At 51.8% G+C, this 22,905-nt stretch overlaps 1 protein-coding gene across 1 annotated transcript in view; it reads left to right on the forward strand.

The window, feature by feature from the left end:
* Positions 1 to 22,905, forward strand: part of STK24 (serine/threonine kinase 24) — a gene marked incomplete at its 5' end in the record, with an annotated part of 102,328 nt that overhangs the window by 53,764 nt on the left and 25,659 nt on the right. The window contains one exon of the mRNA XM_079721720.1: positions 22,296 to 22,352. Coding sequence (XP_079577846.1) covers positions 22,296 to 22,352 — 57 coding nt within the window. The remainder of the gene's footprint in view (positions 1 to 22,295; positions 22,353 to 22,905) is intronic.

Raw genomic sequence — 22,905 nt, forward strand, 5'->3', positions numbered from 1 at the left:
TCTGGGTTCTGGGGTGGAGGACTGACGCGGCTCAGAGTGACAGCTGAGAACACTGTGCGCTGGCTTGTGTGTTGAGTTGAGGAGACGTTTGTGTTTTGGAACCGGCGGGAAGGGACGGCTTGTGGGTTGATGCCTCAGAGCCTCTCAGGTGGCAGCTGGGAGAGGCCCTGTGTGGTCCTCGTTTCTGTGTGTGCAACATGGAATTGTTTCTCCCTTTGCTGGGGTCGGCCCGAGACAAACAGGAGCACCGTAAGTGGCAGGAGGCCGTGGGAAGAGGTGGGGCTCCGGTGGCTTGGACAGCCTTGGTGAGCACACAGCTCTTTATGGTTCTGAATTTACTGTCATGTTAAATCTTCTTCATACATTGGTTGTAAGTTCCACTTTGGTACCTTCCCTCCGCGTTTTGGGCCGGGTAGGTTGGTGGGATAATGCAGCTCCAGTTTGACTGGAAACAAGTTTGGGGATCGGGGGGAGACGTCTGCAGATTTGGTTTTGGGAAAAATCATAAACAAGCTGGAGATGAAGCCTAGTTAGAAAGGGGCGGGGGGGCTGGGCGATGGTTTGCTTTGTACCGTATCCGTCACTTCGCCGTATTTTCTAGCCATTCTGACCCCAAGTTCGAGATCTGGAGACGGTCTGCCTACCCTCTGAAGATGTGGTCTCGGCTCTTAGTTAAGTCAGCAGTGTGGCTGGTCGCCTGCTGTCGGAGCTGTGTCCTTACCTGCAAAAGAGAGAGATCGGACACCTTGATCTTTTAAGTTCTTATCCATCTGATTCAGCTTAGCTTGCCGTTTCATGAAACACTTCTCGTGCACAGAGAAGTTGGAATCCCAGGCTGTTAGAGCGGGAAAGGGCGTTGGAGGCCCCTGGCCCCCACCTCTTGTCCTCTAGAGCCGAAAACCGTGGCACGGAGAGGCCACCTTGTCGGCTCCCACCAAGCAGGATTTTCCTCTGGGGCTGGAAGGAGCGTGGGCTTCCCAGAGTCCCAGGGCCAGGGGCCCGAGAAGGGAGAGGGCTGGACAGGGAGGCTTCCGTGGGTCCCGCCCTTGATGGCTGCCGTGGCTGGTGTTGCAGCGTCCGCCGTCCGCCACACCGTTCTGTGGAATCGGGCATTGGCTCGCGCATCCGCGTTCCCTTCGCACGCAGCCATGCAGCGCCCACCAGAAGTGTGAGCAGGTTAGCCCGATGGGGGACCTGCGGGCTCCTGGCCCGGGGTCACCGTGTCACGCTTGCCGTGGTTCTGAGGCTGGACGATGTCGTCTTCAGAGGGCCATACCGTCCCCGCGTGGACTTTTGATTTACTGCCACCTTAGTTCCCAGGTAGTCCAACGGGAGAAATTCTTGCCTGGCACGTGGAAATTGTTTTATTCGCTCTCTAACGCAGAGCCGATGTTCACTCTGTAGCTCATGTGTGTTGGACGCACGAATTTGCGTTTGTTCCAGGAGCCATGGCCCCTCTGACGGAGATCAGAAGCCTAGCTGATGCTGCAGAGTCCCCGGTGGTGCCGGGCACCTGGCTTCCCTCGCGGCCCTGGAGCTGCCTCAGCGGCCAGAGCCGCCGTCCCACCAGCCCTGCGGGCCGGCCCCGTCCCTCCCACACCTCTGCTGGCACCCAGTCTCTGCCAAGAACCCCCCTTTGGTTTTGTGGTCCTGTAGCTGTCCTGTTGGCGCCGCCTGTCTTGTTCCTCAGCTGAGGATGCTGCTGTGGTCGCCTGTGAAACGCCTCCTTTCTTTGTACGCCTGATGCACAGGTGACTTAACAGAGTGTTCTGATTTCTGTTATTCGCATTACTGCAGTGGCAAGTATCAAATATCTTCAGGTATTTCTTTGAAGGAAAGAGGATTTTTTTGAAAAGAAGGAAATTGTGATACTATATGCAGTAGAATATATACAGACAGCTTTGCTAGCTGTGCAGTTGGGAAGTATTGATGTTTTGGCATTGGGTGGTGGTTGGCTTACTGCAGGCTGAATTGCTAAAAGCAATTTATGTAACCTGTTAAGTAGACCAAGCATTTGTTACACTGGATTAGGTATTTAACTTAGTTTCCTGGACTTTGATGATTTTTTGTTGACTTAGTGTGAGATTGACTTTCTGATTACATGCTTCAGTTCTATCTAATGAATTTTCCCTGTCATTATAAATGGGAGTCAGCGTAGCTAGGCCAATGGCGAGGCTGATTATAGACCAGTACTTATAGAAGCTAATCACCCACATTTTTTTGTTCGTATAGAAGCCTTTTCCCTTGCTTTTAGCTAGGGCTGGTATAGAGTGCCGTGTAGATTTTGGAGTCATTATTGGTCACATTTTTTAAACGGGTATGAAGAGGTGGAGTTTGCTTGTGTTGAAACATTTGGTAGAAAACGTTGGTTCTTTAAAAGTAACAATTGATTTCTGGCTCTGTTTTGAGAAGGAAATGCTCTTGCGCTCGCTTTCTGCACCAGGGTGTGCCTTGAAGACCCCTTGCCCTTCTCCCATCTCCTGTATTCCTTACCTAGGTGGAGCTGTATTTCTGGACGCTTTGCGTTCTGAAAGCGGAGATCCATTCAGAGGCTGACAGACTTGTCCCTAGAAGACAAGGGGCATAAATATGCCAAATGCAAAACCACAATGATTTCTTTGATTGCAGGGACCTTTGGGCCAGCTTGCGGTAAGAACTTGCCTTTAGAAGATCCTTTGGTTCCCATCCATGTCTCCCTCTCCTCAAAGGGATGGCAGCCCGATGGACAGTGGGCACATGCCCCCAACATGGACAGACTTCCACGGAGGTAAGCTGCTGTCGGTGCCGCCCAGGCAGACGTGCGCCCTCCTGGTCAGCCCGAGCTTTGCCCCCATCCACACCTCGTGCACGTGTGTCAGAGGCCCCGAGGCTTTCTCTCTCGTTTCCAGCCAGGGCTAGGGTTCTGCCTCGGCAGGTAACAAGTAACCCTGTTTCCACGGGGCTTAGGAATGAGTGGAGTGCAAGGCAGCCGTGGCAGCTTTCTCTGGTTGAGGACAGGGATTCCCCTGAGATGGTGCTCGTGAACTCATGGTCGGCCCTTTGTGGTTCTGTGTCTGTAGTTCACCGCACGTCGGGCTTAACTCTGGTCACTGTGAGCCGCTGTTGCTTTGGGGACAAGTTTGCACAGAGTCTCTTTCCCTTCTTGCCTGATTTGGGGGGGACACTGTTGACGGGGCTGCTGTCAGCTGTTGTGGTGGGTCCCCCGCCTGAGTCTGGAGCCAGCGTGTGCAAATGAGAGACCAGGCTCTCAGATTCTAGAAGGTGTTGCTCCAGATCTTGACCCAGGGAAGGCACGGCAGACCGGAACTCCTGGTCTCCCTAGGAATGGACTGCAGCCCTGGATCGGCTTGGTTGCTGCCGGCAGAGCCTGTGTCCTCCTGCTGTATTGGCTTTACTCTTCACGGAGTAGATGCAGCAGAAAGTATTAGTGTATTTCCTCGCAAAGTTTTGTTGTTGTTGTTGTTTTGGTCTTTAAGAGCTTAGGTCTCCGGTTGAAAAGAGGAGAAATTTTCACTTGTCTCCCTGGGAAAAGGTGCTGGGAGTCAAGTTTCACTGATACTGGTTGAATGTAGCACTTTGGAAGGGGAGGTATGGCTGCTGAGAGAAATGGGTTTTAACCCGAGTGTGATCTTTCTGGCTTTGCTGATGGACCTCACTTCTCCCCTTCTGACCGCGACGAGCAGGGTGAGCCAGTGGGCGTTGCAGGATTGCTGGCTGTGCGGAGTTGCGAGGTCTCGGGGGCCTGGTTTTCGCAGGGCTGTGTTCTGGAGCACGAGGTGCCGCGTGGAGCGGCTGCTGGGAGCTCTGGTCAGTGGGAGTCACTGCAGGGGGTGACTCATGTCATGAGGGACAGGGAGGCGCCTCCCCGCGGACATTTCCTCTGTGACAGCTTGTGCACGTTTTTAAGAAAGGAAACATCTTCGTTGTTAACTTTTGAGCGGGGGTGGGGCAGGTAGCTTATTCCAACCCGTTAAGATCATCTTTCTGACTGTTGGAAGGGTCTCCTTCCTAAGCTCCCGGGCACACTTAGGAGCTGCGCTCGCTCTGGCTAGTGTGGAAAGTATTGGGAAGATCATCTCCTGGTTCTTACATGTTCTTTTACTTTCCGGGTCCCTCACGCATATTGTGTTTACTTTCTAAGAGGCGCATTAAGCCACCTGCAACCCCTTGCTCGCTCTTTCATTCGTGGACTGTCTGACCGAAGCAGCAGCAGCTTTAATGAAAGGGAGCCAGTACCAACCCAGCTTCCATGTGAGAGCAGGAGGTTATGAACTCGAGGTTATTAAGTGAATTTAATTCCAGCTTCGCTTCTTGGTTTAATAGCGAACCAAGTTTGATGTTACTTTTTCTGGTTTTAATCAAGTTTCTGCCTCCGTTTGACATTCGGGAAATTAGAACTGGTCCATTGGAGTCGCTGTCAACAGGAGTGGCACGTTCTTAGCCTGACTTTCTGCTGTCTTCTTTGAGCAAATGATGATTGGGTCTCTTGGCCCTCCTGCGTGCACCACAAGTGTGCGGAGTTGTGTCCGCCTTTACCTTGTTTCTGAAAAGCACTCTGGGTAAACGGGGATCTTTGGCAGTTGGGTTTAAGACTGGCCCCCCTAGAGCACATTTTTTATTTATTATTATTATTTTTTTATGCGGTACGCAGGCCTCTCACTGCTGTGGCCTCTCCCGTTGCGGAGCACAGGCTCCGGACGCGCAGGCTCAGCGGCCATGGCTCACGGGCCCAGCCGCTCCGTGGCACGTGGGATCCTCCCGGACCGGGGCACGAACCCGCGTCCCCTGCACCGGCAGGTGGACTCTCAGCCACTGCGCCACTGGGGAAGCCCCCTAGAGCATATTTAACTAGTTCGCTTGTGCCATACTGAAAAAAACCGAGCGGAAAATGTTTCCAACATACTCAGTGAGGTGTGTGAGCCCTTAATGACTTGGGGTTTGAAGTGTCTTTCCCCACAGGCGAGCCCACAGGTGTTTGCTTTTTAAAAACCGCTCGTGGGATTTTGTGCGCGTGCAGAAAGTCCTGGGGATTCTGAGCGCTGCCCCTCCCTGCGGCAGCACGTCCTGACTGTGTTGTTCCTTTGTGTCTGAAGGGCGTCCTCTCCCTTGATGCTAAGGCCCAGGTTCTAGGGTCCTGGGCCCTTGCGTCCGCTGTCCCCCTGCTGCCGTGTTGCACGCCTCCCTGCTCTGGGCACGCGGGGCCCTGCTGCCCTGCCTCCCTTGGGCCAGGGCTGCAGGTGTGGGCTCTGCACCGGGACCTTCTGTGGTTGGTGAAGGAAGGAGAGGCATAACCAGGCAGTTATCACCCCGAGTAAGTGCTCCGGTGGCCGGGGCCCCAGTCCAGGAGGAGGGAGATAGCAGGGGGGTTGTCGTCATAAAGACGCGCCCGACTGAACGAGGGGCAAGGGACAGCCACACAAGGTGGGCGCCCGCGCATGTGGCTCCTGTGTGCCGGTCTCAGCGCAGGGCCAGAGAGGAGCGTTGTTCAAGGTCAGGTAACTCGGTTTGAACTGTATTCGACCCCAGCAGGCAATTGTCTACATGCACTGAGTTCTCCTAGGTTGTTATAGAGGTCGTGTGGTATCTGCTCCAAAAAAGGAAAAAAAAAAGAACGACACCGGGAACGTTGCGCAGAGGTGGGCTTCGCCTCTTTGCTCCCGTGCTTCTCCGCCTGCCTCCCTCGGCCGTTCCCAGCACCCCCCTCGCCACCCCCTTGCTGCTGAGTAGGAGGAGGGGCCTCCGGGGGGCGGGAGGAGGGCGCGTGCAGGTTCCTTGCAGCTCCCCCTGGGGTCCTGCTCCTGGCCGGCCACCTCGGGGGCTCCTGCGAGGCTGTGCACGTGAACCCCACCCCGGTTCCTGAAAATCGAACTGTGTTTCGTCACTTTGGTTCATCAGAGACTCGAGGGTTTCAAACCACATGTAAGAGGTGTGAATGATGGGGTATGAGCATTGTTGGAGCCCTCTGTTGTAGGTTCCCTTTCTTTTTTTTTTTCTTGTATTCTCATTTCAAAGTTTAAGCAACAACTTGAGTCACCAGACTCTTTCTAGAAAGACGGTATCTTGGCTAGTCTGACATGGATATGCGTGTTTTACTCATTGTGTGTGGTAAGAAAAGGTGTGGGCACTAGAGGACGTTGAGGTGTGTGACTGTAGAAATCGAGACGTGTCATCAAAAAATGTGAGCATCCCATGGATCTCATGAGTCTGAATAATGAAATTTGCCACCAATATCCTTCACACTGTATGCGGGCCTATTCAGTCTTTGTCTGTAGGCTGAATCTCACTTTTATCACATAATTGGCACATAATTGGGCTCCGCGGATTGGCGGGGGTGGGGTGGATGGGGGAGGGTCTCACACTGACTGGAGAGCCGCTCTCTACCTGCTGGAAGGCTCTGAAGGTGGGTTCGAGCTAAGGGAGTGTTTCTGGATGAGCCCCCTTCTTGAAGATGTTAGTAGGTGCTACCTGATGAGATGTTTGGACACGTTGGGTCTAGTAGGTTTGCATTACAGTATTCTCAGAGCTTCTCAGCCTTGAAGGGAAGTTCAGTACGTGGCATTTCCTAAATCTGTTTCTTTGTGAGACCCTTCTTTCTCTCTGTGTCTCTCTCTCTCATGGTATATTTAAATTCTATAAAATCCCCAGACGGATCCCTCTGGAAGTAGCTTCTCTTGTCAGCACTTGGGAAGATGAGCCTTAGAAGGCATCCATTGTGGTTAAGAACATAAGTCCGGAGATGCCAAGTTAGCACCAAGTAACAGCTTTCTGTGGTTCTCCTGCTAGTATGCCGTCTTTAGAAAAGCATTCTTTTCAATGTTGGTGGTTTAAAAACTGGATAAATTGACAAAGGACCATGAAGCATGATACAAAAGGCAATTACTGAAATAGCATGTTAATGTTTTAAACAGTTTTATTTTTCAGTAGATAGTTTTCTGAGTGAAACTGTGGGATTTGAGAGAAGATAAGCTGTAAAAGTATTTGTGCGTGTCTTGTTCCATAGGAAACACAAAGATCACAAGTGCTGAAGCCTATGGTAGGTGTAAAATCCTAACGGAAATCGTTGGGGGCTTGGTGGTGGGGTGTGTGTGATTAATACCACATTTCCCTAAAATCTTTTTGTCTTGAGTTTTCGTAAAAGCTTGCTAAAGATGTTTCTAAGATTTTCTCTGCCCCAGGTGGGGTGTGGTTCACTTTTTGTTCATTTAATGAACACTCGAAGGTTAATAAGCCGCTTTGTTTGGGGTGGAATGCAGCCATGGGCCCTCAGGTCTGGGGAACGAGACAGCCTTCCTCGGACAGGAATTTCTAGTGTCTCATTCGCCTTTCTCTTCCTTGGTTACTGTTAGTGCTTGGCTTCCTTTTCCTGCTTGTCCTTTTGCACACTCATCCAGTCCAGGGTCTTCACTACTGCCCAAGCTTCCAAATCTCAGTGCCTTGCCTGGACTCTCCCTAGGCCTCAGATCCACTTAGAGAAGCGCCTGCCGGGACGGTCCCCCCTAGAACGTCCCCTGGTAGCTTCACATTCAACCTGCAGAGCAGGGACTTCTTCCCTCTCATGAGCCAGGTCTGCGTGCGTCACAAGTGTTCCCATTAGGAAGTGATTGATCGGAAGGTGCTTATTTAATCCAGAGGCAGTAATAACTTAGAGCCGGAACACGCAGGGGGCTTTAAAACCTGCCAGTGCCCCGTCCCACCCCTGAACGGGGATCTCGGGGCTGTGGCCGGACTGTGTTTGTGAACAACCCGATTTAAATGCCCGACGTGCAGGGTCCCCTCCCTGCAGGCCACGCACAAAGATGCCTTAGAAACGTGTTCAGGCTTTAAAGGGGTGAACACCTCAGGAACGTTAAGCCTTTGTTTGAAGCTGTCTTCGAGGGAACCGTGTCGAAGGCCCTGGTGAAATCACCCGTGGTCTCTGAGAGACGGAAAATCTGGAGACAAGAGCCACCAGCACGCGCTTCACCAGCGGCTCTCGGGGGTGGTTTGCCTCCCGTCCCTCCTTTTCCTCCCCTTCCTGTCCAGTGGCAGGAGAGCAGGGGCGGGTGGGCTGGGAGCGGGCCGTCCCTCCTACCCCGAGGGGGTGTTGGGTGGCAGCCCAGGAGGGGCCCACAGAGCCTCCCTCCACGGGGCTCCCCCTGCCGCCCGGGCCTGGACGCTCCTGCGCGCCGTCCAGCAGGCGGGCGGTCCCTGCCGGGGCCGGTGACGGCCCATCTCTGCGCAGCCCGCTCCCGCAAGCAGCTGGCCTCACTGAGGGACCGAGGTTACTGTGGGAGAAGCCTTCCCAGGCCTGCCCCGTGGGCTTCTCCCGGGGGGACCGAGGACAGAGCGGCCCGCCCTGGCCGCAGAAGTGCGGGCAGAGGCCGAGGGGCTGGCGGGTCGGGGAGCTCTGCCTCCAGCTCTTTCTCCAGATCTGGTCTTCAGGGACCGTGACTCATCATTTGAGGTAAACGGGCCACCTGCCTCCCGAGTCGAGAGGAATCTGGAAGATGCCTGCTGCTTCTAGAAATGCTCGACCTCATGTTGTTAGACTCTTAAGTATATTAAAACTTGGCGGGGAGAGTGGGATGTGTGCCAGGAAACGATACGATTTGTCCATTTTATCGTCTGTTTGTGATTCCACTGGGTGGTTTTCTTAGGTTTTTGGCTTGGTTTTTTTTTTGTTTTTTTTGCGGTACGCGGGCCTCTCACTGTTGTGGCCTCTCCCGTTGCGGAGCACAGGCTCCAGACGCGCAGGCTCAGAGGCCATGGCTCACGGGCCCAGCCACTCCATGGCATGTGGGATCTTCCCGGACCGGGGCACGAACCTGTGTCCCCTGCATAGGCAGGCGGACTCTCAACCACTGCGCCACTAGGGAAGCCCTTGGCTTGTTCTTTTTAAACACAGTTGATTTCAGAGTTCCTTCCAAATATCTGCCCTGCGTCCATGCTGCTGCTTTCTATGTTCGCTATTTGTCGGCCCCAATTAATTTGCTATACTGTCTAAAGAAAATGGGTTTGGGGTTTATGCTTCTACGTAAGTGACGTGAATACGAGAAGGTAGAGTCTCTGAAAAGGGAGGAAATTCACGCACGTTTTCATAATCGTGATCAGACGCGCAGCTCTTCAAAACTTCCTTTGAGCGGCAGTTTACCAGATGCTGGATTGTTTTTTTTATTTTGTGGAGAGCGGCCAGATTGTCGGTCCACACGCAGAGGGGAGCACCAGTGGTGGCCCAGGGCAGAGCCCGTCCCGGGGACACGGAGTCCATGGGCGCTCAGTTGTTGAGTCACCGGCTTTGGTCGCACGGAGAACTGGCAGCTACAGCCCGTCCGGCATCCTGCAACTCTGCGAGGACAGCTTTTCCCCCTGTAGGAGCCCGGCCTCCGTCTGCCCTGGTGGTGCAGTCAGGCTGCTTTCTTGCATGAGGATTGCCTTTCTCTGAGCAACAAACAAAAGCTTTATCCTGGTGCCTCCGGCTAGGATTTTAACAGTCTCCCTCCACTTTTGCTGCCTTGTGTAGTCTTGGGCACCATACTCGTTGATTCCAGGCATAGAGACAAGGGTGTCCTTGGTTCTCGTGAGCTGCCTGCCACCCCCAGGCTAGCGGGGCCCTCGTTTCCCCGCAGTGATCTGCTCAGTCATTCAGCCACGTGGGGGGAGCCCCGTGCCCACACTGTGGCAGCCACCCTCCCAGCTTCCGTTGCCATTTGGAAGTCATCTGCCGCCTTCCCCATGGACCTGGAACAGCTGCAACTTCTGGGAGAGGGAAGAGAACATCTGTTTTCTCTGAGAGTGATTTTTAGCTTGCAAGCATCTGTCCTTGCGTTTCTGGGAAAAACAGAAAAGATACAGGGAGCCCTTTGTATCAGACTCCAGGGTGACCGCGGGTAGAAGCAAAACAAGTTACTTTTGGGTGGACTAAACTAATCCCCAAGTAAATCTTGCTTTGAAATCACAGGGGAATGAATACGTTTCATTTCCATCATGGGGGAAAAAAAGGTCGGCTCAGCACCAAAGATAATAGAGAATGTCGAGATGTTTCGGGGGGCGGGGACCATGGATTCCTTTCTCTCCCCCGAACACACTGTCCTAGTGTAATTGAAGGGAGTCCCTGAAGACATTTGGCAGCTCCGTTTTATGTTTTTCTATCCAGAAAGTTGAATGAATTAAAATTCCAGTTAGGCGAAATATTTTACTTCACCAAAAAGAAACTCAACTCTGTTTTCTGGCTGTTGCCTATAATTTAAAATAAGTATTAATTGTATTTCTAGTTCTTTTTGTCTCAACATACGTCTTCTGCCTATTCAAACCTTCGTCTGACGTATCTAAACACAGCTGATGTATTCAGGTAAAACAATTAATTATGCCATATGCTTTCTTCTCTAAAACTTCTATATTTCTAAGTAAATTTCTAAAAAAAAAATAGTATCATATATGAGATCACAGATCTTACTTAGATTATGTAATGAGGAGCGCTTGGTACGTAATCAAAGAGAAGCCTTACTCCCGGTGAGGGGAAAGAAACTCCTTCTCTTTCAGTGGTCCACGCAGCACAGCAGGACTTCCAGGCGTTTCGGTGAGTAAGGACATCTGCTTCAACATGGAAACATGGACTGCTCGAACCAGGCCCTTTTATTGAACCCCGTCTGGGAGCCACACGTTGTCACGGCCATGACTGACCGACCACAGTCTGCTGGGAGCCAGACGGAGCACTTAGGCTGGCTCTTCTCTAGGCGTCTGCATGGGGCGGTGTGGACGCTTATGTGCTGTGATGGAGTCTCCCTCACCGAGGCAGAAATGGAGCCGGGGGCGGTGGTGGTTCATGTCATGGTCGGGTGTAGGGGCAGGAGACGCGTATCCATATCTCCTCAGCAGCCTCAGGTCTGCGCCCCAGGGCTGCCTCAGGGAGGGTGCCCCGGATTCGCACGTCTGATCCAAGTGCAGCTTGACTGTGTCCAGCAGCTCATCGTTAACGAACTTACTGTACATCGAGAACATGTGCCTGTTACCTAACTGTTCATTCTGGGGTAGAGCTGTGCAGGAAATAAAGACGAGTGAGGTGGCCAGGAGGTTGGAAGGAAGGAGAGTAAGAGTTCAGATAGCAGAAACGTCTCCTCGGTACAGTCCGGCATGTTGCAGAAGTCCCTTACTTGGGGAGCTGTTTACCGTTAGGGTATGGTAAATACCCTGAAGGATGGAGATAAAAGTATAAATATGAATTTGCCACCCGTGCATTTGAAGTACAGCATCTGTTACGCGTGAATCTACTAATTCCATATGTTATCTTAACACCGGAGGTACCTCTTAAATTTGCAAAACACACCATAAAGTCTTCTTTTTCAGCCCTATTTGCCCTCTGACTTAGTCCTGTCTGATCTCTTTGGGCTGGGTCTTTATCAGAGAATTCATACTGAGCCCTCAGTAGTCACTTCTTTTGGTTTTATGGTTTTGTGGTGGATATTTCTGACATGTGCTGTGTAATAACCATTAAAATCTTCACCTGGCAGAAAGATAATCTTGTAATTATGAGAAGTATTTCACTTTTAGGAAGAGTACATTTTTAGCTTACGACGATGGCAGCCTTGTCTGACGTAGCAGTTTATGGTCACTGACGGTTGTGTTTGCTCTTTTATGAGGACAGAGCACGGGGGGACAGTCAGGTCCCCCTCTTTTATCTCCCGGGGCACCCTTTCCATGCTCCTCTCTGTTATTTCTTTTCTGCTCCCTCAGATTTAGGTCATTTGTAAGTGTAGGTCCCTGATTACCTTGTAAGGATCTTTACGTTTAAGCAGATGTTTTTAATCCATCTTCGTTTTTAACCAGCATTCAGCACAGGAACTTCCCGTGAACAGATCTGTTGCTGTTGTGGCGAATATGTGCTGATGCAAAAGAGAGAAGCATCTGGGGGGGGCCTTAATTACTGAAACTCAGCGCGCACACACGCACACAGTTATGAGGCGGCCTCTTCAGGAGAGAGAAGCCTGCGACGTACACCCGGAGAAGAGCGTCTTAGGGACGGCTCGGCGCCCTTGCCAGTTTGTTGCAGGACGTGAGGACGGAAGTTCTCGTTCTTGGCACGAGAGAGCAGGGCGTGTGAACCCCGCAGGTCACAGGCAGACCTTTCGTAAACCCATGTCTTTTTTCAGGCAGTAAGGTTAGCGTTCATTGCTCTCTGGAAGGAAGCCAGTTAAGAACAGTTACACTAGAGCATGTTTTCCTCACTGGAATCCTTTAGAAGTTGCGCAGAGTCTGTGATGTTTGTTATGTGGGTCTTGCTGTTTAGGTTTCTGACTCAACATTAAGTCTGGATCTGGGCCCCAGCCGTTCCCCTTCCCCGCGCTCACGAGGTATCCGCGTCTGTAAAGCGGACAGGACTACCGGGAGAGTCAAATGAAACCTTCGGTAAAGCGTGCGGCGCTGCGGTGTCGCACTCTTGTGGGCTGAGGCTGGGACCCCGCCTCCTGGACCGAGAGGAAGACCCGAGGCGCCCCGGGGCTGTCCCCGCAGGGAGCCTGTGGTGAAGGAGGGTGTGGCTCTCCCCAGGCCCTGGAGGACTCCACTGGCCCCTCCTTCCGCGAGTGGCCTGGTCCCAGCCGACTGGGCCACTGGTGGTCGGGGGTGGGGGGCGGTGAGAGGTGGCCTGGAAGGACAGCAGCTCTGGCTGTGTTCTCCCTGTCATGTCAGGTTTCTGATGGTGATGGAGCGAGCGGACGCAGAGGAGGGCTCCGGCCTCTGGAAAGTGCTGCAGACCTGGCCGGCAGGCAGGCCCAAGGCCTGGTGGGGCTGGGCAGGTGGTGGTAGAAAATACCATGCAAACGTGTCACGTGTGCGGAGACTCTCACACCTGATGTTCATTTCCAAAAGCACCTTTTTCTTCTCTAGAAACTCCTCTCTTTAGATGACAGCCCTCCGTCCCAGGAGGCACCGCGTCCCTGGCGCGTAGAAACGCACCTCCCTCCTCCTCCTCTTGTACTGATGATAACCTTTTCCAGGTGTTGGTGTTACACGTTGTGATGTCAGGAAAAGTCCCGTGCTTCAGGAGAGTTGCTAGAATATTCTGTTCTTTTAAAACATTCAAGGGCAAAATCATTTGCCTCCTTCCCATCCTTTCTTCCCTCCTTCCTTCCTCTTTATACAGATATTTTTAGAGGACGTTAATTGATCCGTTTCTTCCCCCACCCGTTTCTTCTTTCTTGAGTAAATTTTAATTCATACATTACAAAGAAATCATCTATTGTAGATTTTTAAACGTATTATAATAAAACATTGTGACCTGTTCTGTTTGCATTTAAAAGTGTTTCCATCCGTCATTTTTTATTGCTATATTTGCAAATTAGTGTTATCTATTTTTTTCTTGATTATAGTACCTGGAGTTTATTTAAAAAGTAAAGTGGATTTCTCATTCTGATATTTTTCCATTTTGCATGTATGTTTATTTGTTTTCCTTGGGTTTCCTTCTTCTTTCCTAACTTCCATATTGAACACTTAAAAGTTCTCCCTCCCCCCGCCTCGGTTTTTTTTTTTTTTTGGCTTGGTAATGAAAATGTATAATACTGTGTTTTCCCCTGAATAAATCTTTGGTTGTATTGTATAGCTTTTGGTGTATGTAGTGTTTCCAGTATTTTTGGATAATTCGTAGTGATGCTTTTGATTTTTTCCTAAGGATTTGATCCAGAAATCTTCAGTTCATTTGTTTCTCTTTGTGCCGTTTCAGGTTTTATTAATAGCGCAGTGTCATTTTAGTTGATATTTGCAGGTAGTGGCCTTTCTCTTGTTCCATGCTTGTTCCCAGCACTAAGAGACTTTGTCTTGGACCACTGTTGTCCTTTTAGGGCCTCGTGAAAGAGCGGAAGGCTGGGCTGTCCCCCACCCCCACCCTCGTCGTTCCCCACCCCCATGCTTATCCTGCTTCAATTTCCTGTTTTCTTCGTTTTTTAATTTATTTTTTTAATTGAAGTGTAGTTGATTTACAGTGTTCTGTTCATTATTGCTGTACAGCAAAGTGATTTAGTTATATACATATATACATTCTTTTTTTAATATATTCTTTTCCATTCTCGTTTATCACAGGATATTGAATACAGTTCTCGGTGCTATACAGTAGGACCTTGTTTATCTATTCTATACAAAAAAGCTCACATCTGCTCACCCTGGCCCCCTCCCCCTTGGCAACCACAAGTCTGTTCTCTAGGTCTGTGAGTCTGTTTCTGTTTCATAGATAGGCTCATTTGTGTCATATTTTGGATTCCGCATGTAAGTGAAATTGTATGGTATTTGTCTTTCTCTTTCTGACTGACTTAGTGTGATAATCTCTAGTTGCATCCATGTTGCTGCAAATGGCATTATTTCCTTTTTTATGGCTGAGTAGTATTCCAGTGTACATATGTACCATATCTTCTTTATCCATTCATCTGTTGATGGACATTAAGGTTGTTTCCATATGTCGGCTATTGTGAATAGTGCTGCTGTGAACATAGGGGTGCATGCATCTTTTCGAATTACAGTTTTGTCTGGATATATGCCAGGAGGGAGATTGCTGGATCAATTGGAAACTATTTTTAGGTTTTGAGGAACCTCCATACTGTTTTCTGTAGTGGCTGCACCAATTTACATTCCTACCAGCAGTGTAGGAAGGTTCACTTTCTCCACATTCTCTCCAGCATTTGTTATTTGTAGACTTTTTAATGATGGCCGTCCTGACTGGTGTGAGGTGATACCTCATTGTAGTTTTGATTTGCATTTCTCTAATAATTAGCGACATTAAACGTCTTTTCATGTGCCTATTGGCCATTGATTTTCTGATTGATCTTCTCATTTTCTTCTCCCCATTAGTTCTGTTGTGTAGGTAATTGATGAGACGGGCCTCTCCTCTGAACACCCACAGCATTTTGTGTCTTTGTGGTACCCACCACAGGCTGGCTGGTGTAGTTATTTGCCCACTTTTCTATTATGAAAAGTGATTTATTTAGGAAAAGAGCCTGAGCCCTACTCATTTTACAGACCCCCCAGTGACACTGTTTGCATAGTAGGCACGAATCATTGAAGGAATGCTGGCATCTGTGAGACAGAGGAACAATTAAATCAGCTATTTTTGAGGTCAGGCATCGTGTTCTGTGCCTTGAGTGCAGTTGGAAGGTGTCATGAATGTCAGGGAGTTGCTTTGACTGTAAAACGAGGTGGGGTTTGGGCTTCGATACCCGTTTCCTGCCTCCTAGTTTCACAAGACTCCCAGTGGACCTGGGTTCAGACAGGGGGCACTCTAAAGTTAGTGTGGTATTAATAGCTCAAGTTCATGGGCACTGCTGTGTGCCAGGCACACCCCTGAGGTGGGTGTTCTTTAGTCCCGGGAGCAGATGGGAAACTGAACGCGGCTTCAGGCCTGGTCTCAGGGTCCCAGAGCTGGTGCGGGTCAGAGGCAGGATCCAAACCTGGGCTCAAGAGTCTGGGTTCATGCTCAGCATCTTAGCAAAAAGGTACCTTCGCTTTAAAAACCACACTCCTAAGGAAGTCTGTGACTCCCCGTTGTTTTAGTAAGACCTCCTGGGCTCAGCCTTTCCTTACAGTGCAGATGCAAAAGCAGAGCTTAACTTCATTTCAGAATTCATGGTGTAAAAATCTTTGTTAGCGGTGCAGAACCCACTCCTTTTCTTACTCACTTTGTGTTAACCTTTCCGTCGTCTGATGTCTGTCAAGCGCCCGTGAGGGTTGTGAACGTGGGGAGTGCCAGCTTTCAGCCACCACCTCCAGGCAGTGCAGGGCAGGTTTGCCTGTAAGCGGTGTTGTTGTTGATGTGGTGTGTGTACATTAAATTAACTTCCACGAGCAAAAAACTACCAAAGGCAAAATCAAAAGACAAATGAGGAAAATGCTGTGTTTATGGCTCATGTTACAGGAGGCTACTTCCCCTAATATTAGGTCAATAGAAAAAGGATAATAAGGGCTCACAAAAAAAGAAAACATGCATGACTCTTCAATATGTAAGGATGTTCAGCCTTACAATGAGAGAAAGACAAACTTTGTGAGATACGCACCCCCCGCCCCCGCAATGGATTGATGACCATCATTTGCTCAGGCTGCCGTAACACGGCGCCACACACCCGGCGGCTTAAACAACAGAAGTTTATTCCCTCACAGATCTGGAGGCTGGAAGTCTGAGGTCGAGGTGTCGGCCAGGCTGGCTTCCTCTGAGTCCCCTCTCCTTGGCTTGGAGGTGCCATCTTCCCCCTGTGTCTTCACATGGTCGTCCCTCTGTGTGTGCCTGTGTCCTTGTCTCTTATAAGGACACCAGTCACATTGGATCAGGGGCCACCCTAATGACTTCATTTTAACTTACACCTCTTTGAAGACCCTGTGTCCAAATTCAGTCCCATTTTGCGGTACTCAGGGTCCAGACTTCAGCATATGAATTTAGGAGGGGGACACAATTCATTCACCTCCTAAGAATGACTGAAGAAAAGTTGGATTACATTGTCAAGGGACATGGCGCGTTGGCAAAGAAAAGGGAGATGAGCTCTCACAGGTTGCTGGAGGCCGGCCTCTCTGAAGAATAATTTGTCATTATCTATTTAAATTCAAGTGGATTCCTTTGACTCAGCCTCCAGCAACTCCCCAAATGATACATCCTCGAGGTTCTGATAGCAAAAGAATGGGAGCAACCTGATGTTGTCAATAGGGTGTGGGTTAGTTACGGCTTTAAAAAAAAAAAAAGGGGGAATTCCTTTATGGACAAGTATAGAATGCTCCAAGGAGAAGCAAGGTATAGAACAGTGTATAGAGCGTTACATTTGGATAGAACTGGAGAAGGGGTTGATAGGTATTTGCAGAGATGTGTCTGTGAAGTCACGGAAGAAGCGTCGCTAAGCGGGTGGGCGTGGAGGCTGGACAGCCAGGAGCCAGGGCCGAGAGGGGGACGCCTCGCTTTACACACTTCGGTGCCTTTTAAGTGGTGAATCCCGAAGTTATTAAATAAATAACTGTTTTCTTTCCCTTATGAGAAAATTCTCTTACAAGGTCATTCGTAACTTCCATTGTCTGGGGTCATTTTTTAAACATGAAATTATTCTGATTAAAACCATTCTTATGTTCCTTAGAGTGCCTCACATGCCATTCACTTGGCAGGTTTTATGAGGGCGGCGATTCTGCATCTGGGCCGTGACGGTGCTTGGTCACTTGGTCGAGCAGGTCACGTGTGTCCCTTGACCAGACCATCCTTCTCTAACACTCATGCCTCAGGGCTTGTAGGGCAGTAATTACTTTTTCATTCTGGTGTAGAATGTGGATGAATCATTGTTCAAGATTTTATTCCGCTCAGAAACTCCCAAGCAGAGAAATACCGTTTAGTCTTGTTAATTGGGCTTTTTCGGTTTTACCAGGTTATTTCAAGGCACTTACGGGTGATGCTGTTGAGGGGCTAATAGCACTCTGCCTGTGTTTAGTACCCCAAGCTTTGCAAAGTGCTTTCACATTCATTATCTCATTTTCTTGTCAGGTGAACCGTGAGGTTAGAGATACAGATTATTGCCATTTTTTTCTGGCTGAGGCACTCCAAGCTTAGGTGTCTCACAGTGAGTTAGTGATGGTCTCCTAGCTGGAGGCTGCAGGGTATAACATCTGGCTTTGCCAAGGGGAGGAGAGAGTTCACCGGTCAGCACTTCTGTGCAGTAGCACTTCAGGCTTAGGGACATTGACTGGGCAGTTCAGTGGTTTTCAGCGGGGGCGACTTTGGCCCCCAGAGGCCACGGGTGGTGTCTGGCCCTGAGGACTGGGGATGTGCTACTGGCCTCTAGTGGGCGGAGGCCAGGGATGCTGCTCAGCGCCCTACAATGCACAGGGCAGCCCCGCAACAGAGGTTATCCAGCCTCAGGTGCCGGTGGTGCCGAAGAGGAGAAATCCTGACGGAGCCGCGGGGAGCGCTTGGCCTGCAGCCCTCAGAGCCCGTCTTTACTTTCCTGAGCTGGTCCATTTACTCCCTTCTGAATGCTTCTTCTTTGGGGGTGGGTGGTAGAAATGATTACTTGGGATGGTGACTGGCGGCAGATTTAAGAGGCCTCTTCTGCCTGTGTTGAATGAGTGCCCTGCACTGGTTGTGCTGCGCGGGGGCCAGCTGACGCGGCACAGGCCCTGCCTGCACCGCAGGGCTCCACTCACCCTGAGCCCCGGCCTTCGCTCTGCCCCTGGTTTTCGTGACGTCCGCAGCGTCTCTGTCCCGGTCAGCGTGTGAGGCAGGCAGACGTGGTTCTTCCTACCCTTCCCTTTCGGTCAGAAAGAGGAACCGGCAGCTGAGGCTTAGAGTTGGGGAATTCTAGCCAGGACAGGGTGGAGCCAAGCAGACCCAATAGCCTTGGACTCGTTGGGACCGTGGGAGAGAGTCAGCCTAGAGAAAGAGAAGGCTGGAGTCCAGAGGAATGCAGCCGTGGAGGAGGAGAGTGCTGGGGGAGGTGTGACAAAGGGGGTAGTGGGGTCACTGGTTGGGCTGGGGGTCACCCGTGGGAATGGGAGGTGGCGGGTGAACGGAGGGCACCGCTGGTGGGGCTCGTCTTGGGCGGAGGGTGAGCCGGGCTGCCTTCCCCGAGGCAGGGACAGTGAGGACAGCAGGGGCCTGGAGCGTGGAGGAGGGAGAGGGGCACCCCGAGCGCTGTCCTCCGAGGCTGGCGGGCGGCACACCTGGCAGCGGGTGCAGCCGTGCAGAAGCCTGCGGGCCTTGGAGCTGGGCGCACGGAGAAGCTGGAGGTGAGAGGAGCAGGCAGGTGGGTCCGTGCTTGCCAAGGGCTGGTCCGCCAAGCCACAGAGTTGGGCATTCGTACTGGAATTTGGTGGAAGCTCTCAGCTATTTTAAAACCAGCGATGGTTTAGCTTTAAAGAGAGAGGAGAGTGACCCTCGCTGCGTGAAGGACCTGTGGATACATTTGTGTCAGCCCGTCCTCTGCCGCCTCCCCCAGGACTCCCCTGTCGGTGGAGGGCAGTGCCTGTGTCCATGTGAGCGAGGCCGCCTGCCCCGCCTGTGCCCCGCCCCCAGCCTTGCCCCGCCCCCAGCCTTGCCCCGCCCCCGCCCTGTGCCCCGCCCCCAGCCCGCCCCTCTCCCCGCCGCGCAGGCGCCGTTTGTTCGCTGCTCCTGGCCTCTTCCCTGCACACCTCGAGGGCCGAGTAAGAGCGAGAGGCGGCCCCGGTGCGCTCCGGTGACTTTTGGGAGGAAGTGTGAAGTGTTTATCAACAGGCTACAGGATGACCGTTCTCTGGCCCTCCCCTCGCCGTCCACGTTAGGTTCTTGCTGCTTCACTCCCGCCCTACTTGCTGGCCGACCGCACTGGACCCCCTCGTTCCCTCCCTCCGCCCCCGCCCCGGTGCCAACTCATCCTTCGGTTCATCTTAAAAGGCAGCTGGTTCCGCCTCTGTGACCCGGCAGGTCCTGCTGTCCCCTCGCTTGGGGCCCACTCCTGGGAGCTGTGACTCGCCAGTCGTTGGAAGGTCTGGCCTCCGCCTTAGAGACGGGCTCCCCACGGGGACCGGCCGCGGGGAGCACAGAGCCGGTGAGGCCGCTGACCCCTCGTCCCCAGGGCTTTCCCCCACTCTCTTGCTGGCTCGGCGGCCGAGGTGAGCGGCCCTCCCCGTGGGGTGGGAAGGCAGGTTCAGCTGAGAGGTGGGACCAGTGGAACCTTTCTTGACACAGTTTCCATTCCCAGACTGGTGGAACTGGAGAGAAAAGCACCTGGGTCCTAGGACCTGGCCAAGTATTTAAAGAGCAGTGGCCTGAATGAAGGACCCAGTGCTGTTTTCCTGAGTGCCCCCCGAGAATCTGGCGGACCTCGTGTTGGGTAGCGTTCAGGCCCTGGCCTGTCTGGTACCAGGAACGAGCTGGATGAACAGAGAAGCGGGGCTGGTCTTTTTTACTGCATCTTCCTCTCCAGGAAGATGCAGTGAAGGCTCGGGCTTTATAAAGCCTTTCAGCTGGGGCACCTGGTTTGCCAGGTGTTCTGCTGTTGCTGAAGTGCCCCTGAGGGTTACGGGAGAACAGGTCACTTTGTCCCCTGTTATGACTCCCTGACAGGGGAGCGAGCCGTGTAAAGGGTTGTTTAGCTCCCTTGGTAGGTAGTGGGGAGCTGGAGCTTTGGAACGGGGGATGAGGCGTGGTCACCTGTCTCGCTGCTTCCGGAAGCTGCGAAGCTGCGGGGTGACCCTGAACCTCCGAGTCAGCACAGACCGTTTCCCAGGGTGTCCTGTTCCTCTGCCCCGGCTCCCCACAGATGCAGATGCGGGGTGGGGGGACCTGCCTGCCAGAACTGATCTCGCTGTAGGGAACTCACCCTCGACACCCACAAAGTCAAAGACATGGGAGCCGGGCCAGACGGTGCTGTAGAAAAGAGAACGAGAGTAGAAACGTGAACTCCCAGGTTTCTTACAGAAAAACCATTGAGCTTTCCTGTGCCGTCCAAAATGGTGTCGGCCGTTCGCCGCAGTAGTTGCTTTCTCGCTCTCAAGGTGCTTTGGGGTGTCTATAGAGGGAGCAGCATTGACCTTTTCCAGGAGCAGGTGTTCGGGAAGTACTGGCGTGGGGAAGAATTGGGCGTGTCTGTGAAATACAGGAGGACTGGAGAATGCTCTCTCTGCTAGGAAGTTCTCTTGAAATCAGAAGCAGGGGGTGATGGCGCCTGCTCAAGGCTGGTGCCCATGGCTGGATGAATATTGAGTGAGTAGATGTTTGTGTCTATCAGGTAGACCCCAGACGCATCAGGTAAGGTTTCCGTGCCTTTTCCAGTCTAGACTGGGATTGTCTTCGTCATATCAGGAGTCAGGGGCGTTTAAAGACTTGAGAGGGTGTTCCACATACAGTAAAACTTGGGCTGTTTCTTTATAATATCACAGACTTGACTCCAGATATCAGGATTTATTTTAAATTTTAAAAGAAACTTACTTTACAAGTGTAGTGCAGGCACGAGTGCCTCCCTGAAGTGAACACGCAGTCAGCATCATTGCCCTTCCTCCGCTACAGGTGCCACAGGCCGCCTTTCCTGGGCTTGACCGTGCCAGGCGCTGCCCCCAGCCGCTTAGCTTGGTGTTGGTGGGAAACACAGACAAGCAAATCTAAGTGAAGATCAGACCAAAGGTGCTAAAGTGGGGTGTGGGGAGGGGAGCTGGTGAGGGTTTTGCTGATTGAGGAAACTGTGACTCAGCCCAGAAAAGCAAATCTTTCAGCATCGCTACAGCCAGGGAGCAGCGAGGATGGGGCCTAACGAGGGCCCTGCTTGCTCTGAAGAGCTCGGGCTCAGCTCTATCCTGAAGGTACCAAAGAGCCTAGGAACGGTTTTGTTTGCTTTTCTTCTTTTTGACGCACTTGAAAGCAACCGGAGGGTGTGGCGTTAGCAGGGAAGCAGCCTGGTGCTCGCACACCTGCTCCCAGGCTGTGGACCGGGCACCGCAGGCTGTGGCAGGTCACCGCGCCCCCCAGCCTTCAAGCTTGCCTGCTGTGGCGCGGGCACTCACTCGGCCAGGCGCCCAGTCAGAGGCTTCAGAGGAAGTAACTGCCAGGTCTGCAGGCTGTGAGTCGGGGTCTGGCTCACCCCCAGGCCCTGTGCTCCTGACCCCGCACCGGTGTGCCCTCATCGCTTGGGAGGGCTGGGTGGGTGTTTGCTTGCTTCTTAGCTTTCAAGGGAGTAGCACTTTGGGATTTGTGTTTGAAAAGAACCCTGGAAGCCATGGGCGCCGCGGGGCTTCAGGAGAGACGGACGGAAGAGACGCAAGACACGGAGGCTGGTGAGGGGGCTGGAGGACTGGGGCAAGGCTCGGGCCTCTCTGCTCTCCTGGATATCCCGGAGCTGGGGGATGGCGGCCTTCAGGGTGGCCGCCCAGCTCCGGAGCAAGGCAGTGGGTGACAGGCCGCACGAGCCATGCCACCTGCCCCCTGCGCATCTCAGAGATGCAGGCTGGGGGGAGGTGGCCTGTCCCCAGGGCTGTGCTCCGGTCGCCTCCTGTCTGACGCTCTGGGCGGGATGGGTGTGCATGGTACTGGCCTTGGGGACTGGTTCCCAAACCCTTCTGTACCAGAGGATCACCCACTGAGGCTGTGTGAAAACAGGCGCGCCCCTTGGAGCCCTGGTGCAGTAGCTGTGGAGCGCACTGCCGGGGGGTCTGGTGCGGGGCCCCTCTGGCACAGTGCAGGCTTCCCACCCAGTTCTCACTCGGACGCACTTTTCTCACTGTTGTGTATTTATAAAATTTTCTAGTTCCAAAATGACAGCGCAAAATACCCTTAGATTATTTAAAATAATCTTTTCTGCTTTTTAAAAAAAAATAATTTGCCTCTCTCTTTGTTTCTTCTGTAGGACACTAAATTATGGATAATAATGGAATATCTTGGTGGAGGCTCCGCACTGGACTTAGTAAGTATCATGTTGGATGTTTAATGCATCAGAGGTCTTCTCGGTCAGTCTTGCTTGTAAAGATAATTCTGTTTACATTCTGTTTCCCTTTTTAAGTTGCATGAAAAAAGGACCAAACTATTCCTTATAATAGGGATTTTTTGCTTCTGATACGTTACTGTAAATTATAGATCTTTTTTTTTCCTAACATCTTTATTGGAGTATAATTGCTTTACAATGGTATGTTAGTTTCTGCTGTATAACAAAGTGAATCAGCTATACGTATACATATATCCCCATATCCCCTCCCTCTAGCGTCTCCCTCCCACCCTCCCCATCCCACCCCTCTAGGTGGTCACAAAGCATCGAGCTGATCTCCCTGTGCTATGTGGCTGCTTCCCACTAGCTATCTGTTTTACATTTGGTAGTGTATATATGTCCACGCCACTCTCACTTCGTCCCAGCTTACGTCTGCGTATAGATCTGCTTTTGAAGATAGTTTTGCTGTTTCATGGGAAACCAGTGAATTCATTCCAAGCAGCCATGAAGGATGTCGCCTGCTGTGTCTGACTTA

The sequence above is a fragment of the Hyperoodon ampullatus genome (assembly GCF_949752795.1).
Source record: "Hyperoodon ampullatus genome assembly, chromosome: 16".
NCBI lineage: Eukaryota > Metazoa > Chordata > Mammalia > Artiodactyla > Ziphiidae > Hyperoodon > Hyperoodon ampullatus.